This window comes from Acanthamoeba castellanii (genome assembly GCF_000313135.1).
Source record: "Acanthamoeba castellanii str. Neff unplaced genomic scaffold scf7180000084695, whole genome shotgun sequence".
In the NCBI taxonomy this organism is placed as follows: Eukaryota; Discosea; order Longamoebia; family Acanthamoebidae; genus Acanthamoeba; species Acanthamoeba castellanii.
The window spans coordinates 18,346-20,680 of NW_004457259.1; the positions used below are offsets into that span (position 1 = coordinate 18,346).

The following is a 2,335-nucleotide window of genomic DNA, read 5'->3' on the forward strand; positions in this document are numbered from 1 at the left end:
AGCCCGCTTGAGCTCGTCCTCCTCTTCCTCGTCATCGTCCGCGTATTGTCTGGCATCGTTGACTACAATCTCGCTACCTTTGCGGCCCTCCTTCTGGCGCCGGCTCTGCGCCGGCTCCTCTTCGTCGCTGATCACGATCTCGTCGCTGCCGACGACACACACACGTTTCACGAGTGTGAGCCCCACTCTCCAAATTTTCAACGTTTGTTGTTGCGAAAAAGGATGTACCTGGCGAGTCGCTTTCGGTACTTGCGGGACTGCTTGGCTATCTCCTCCGCCAGGTCGAGATCGTCGACGGCGATCGGCTCCGACGCGCTGCTGCCCTTCCTGTCGAGCTCGAGGAGCGACAGGCGGATGGCCTTGTCCATGTTGGCCTCTGGCCCCGCGCCACCGTGAATGCCGCCCACCACGCCCGAGTCGTCGATCCAGTCATCATCGTAGTCGTACTCATCATATTCTTCCTCCTCGAGCGCCCGCTGCACAGCTCGTCTTTCTCGTCTCCTTTCCTGCCTTCGTCTGTCACGTCTCTGCCCAGCCAGCATCGCACTTTACGCGTGTGCCGTGCGTGTGTCATGCGAGCAGAGTGTGCACAGTGCGTGTCGTGTGATGTGCGGTGTGTGCGGTTGATCAGTGATGTGCACATGAAGGACAGCAACAACATGTATTGTGTAAGACGAGGAAATTACCCAGGACTGCCCTTGCGAGCTGCCGCCAGGGCCGCAAGCCGCTGCTTTCGTTCGTCGTCTCCGCCCGACGTCGGAGCTGTAGATGCCACATCCACACCGCTCTCTTGCGCGGCTTCCTCCACCATGGCCTCCACCTGCTGGGCCTGCTCGGGCTCATCGGGCACTGCGATCGTGCTGGCGGCGGCGGCGGTGGGGGCATCAGGCGCGGCACCGGGGGCGGCGGCGTCCTGCTGTTGGAGAGACATGAGTAGGGCCTGCTGCAGCAGCTCGTCTTCGTCCATCTCTTTGGACTCGTTGTTGTCATCAGCTGCCTCGCCTTCAATCGCCATCGAATCTACATCGTGAAAGAAAAAGCCCATTCAACAAGCCGTGGAATGATGGTGTGTGTGGTGTGTGTATGTGGTGTGTCTGGTGTGGCCTGACCTTGGGAAGAGGTGGGCAGCGATGAGGGCAGGCTGCCGCCTTGTTCAAGGAGCGACGCGGCGAGGACGTGCTGCATCATCACGTCCTCCTCGTCCTCCTCGAAGTAGTCGTCTTCGTCTTCGCTCGGCGTGTCGTCGTCCTCATCATTACCGCTCCTCGGCTGCTGCCTGGTGTCCTCGCCCGCGCCGCCCCTTCTCGCCCTCCGCTCGGCCTTCTCCCTCCGTTTACGTGCGTCGCGTGTCGCCTTTCGTTGGCTCATGCCCAACGGCGCTCCCGCTGCAAAAAAGTAGATTAAATAAATAAATAAAATATAAATAAATACTAACAATCATAATAAAATAAAAATAAAAAAGTAGAATTAGGGGGCGCACCGGTGGATCGAGAGGCTGGCTGGGGATTTGGCCGGCCGCGGGCAAGGGTGCCGGTGCTTTGACCGCGGGATGCGCTACCTCCGCGTTGGGCACCTCCCCTGCCGCCAGAGGAACCGCCTCCTCGAGGACCACCGCCACCTCTACCGCCACGGCCTGATTACGTGTTTCGTAAAATGGTCGGAAAATAAGATCAGCTCAGCATCATCGCAAGCCAATTGCGGCTGCTACGCACCACGATTCATCCCAAACTGGTGCGGTACACGGACGCTGTGCGTTGTTCAGGAGGGGAACTGTTGATAACAGCTGATCTGTTTCGGCTTCGCTGTCCGAGATTGAATTTCTTTTTCGATTTCTCTTCTCACTCTTGCATTTCCGCGTTCTTTTTCCTTTCCTAGCAAGAGCGTTGCAAGGTAACATGACCATCTCCCCTTGCCTCCACTCACCACACCTTGGCGCTTAGTTGGGGATGTTGTAGTACTTGAGGCTGAGGGGTAGCTTGAACATCGCCTCCCACAACTTGGCCAGCGAGTTGGTGAGCTTGGATCGCTCCTCCGCGTGCTCTGTCACCCAATGGCGCACCGTTAGCAAAGCAGTTCACCGTGAAACGTGTGAAAGCTGAGTTGTGTTGTACCTGTCTTGAGCTGGATGGTGGTCTTTGCGCCGGTGCTCTCCTTCTCAAAGACGACCTTGAATTCGGTGGTGTCTTGTGCATCGAGCTCTAGCGAGACCAGCTCGGATATCTCGTGCGCCGAGGAGATCTCGAACTGAGGCGAGGACGGCGGCTTGACGGAGGGATAGTGCAGCGCCGGCCATCTTCAAGAAAGGAATGAAAAGAATGAGAGTTTGCATTCCTCC

The 2,335-nt window shown here is 57.6% G+C and overlaps 2 protein-coding genes across 2 annotated transcripts in view; both read right to left on the reverse strand.

The window, feature by feature from the left end:
* On the reverse strand, nucleotides 1-1,368 carry ACA1_351440 (ubiquitin interaction motif domain containing protein; the record flags this gene model as incomplete). Its single annotated transcript, XM_004333071.1, has 4 exons — nucleotides 1-145; nucleotides 229-516; nucleotides 687-1,020; nucleotides 1,110-1,368. Coding segments are annotated over 4 exons (1,026 nt in total), but the record flags the coding sequence as incomplete, so codon positions are not given.
* A 568-nt stretch (nucleotides 1,369-1,936) lies between these two features.
* ACA1_351450 (uncharacterized protein) overlaps nucleotides 1,937-2,335 on the reverse strand; it is a gene marked incomplete at both ends in the record, with an annotated part of 2,818 nt that continues 2,419 nt past the window's right edge. The window contains 2 exons of the mRNA XM_004333072.1: nucleotides 1,937-2,040; nucleotides 2,112-2,293. Coding sequence (XP_004333120.1) covers nucleotides 1,937-2,040; nucleotides 2,112-2,293 — 286 coding nt within the window. The remainder of the gene's footprint in view (nucleotides 2,041-2,111; nucleotides 2,294-2,335) is intronic.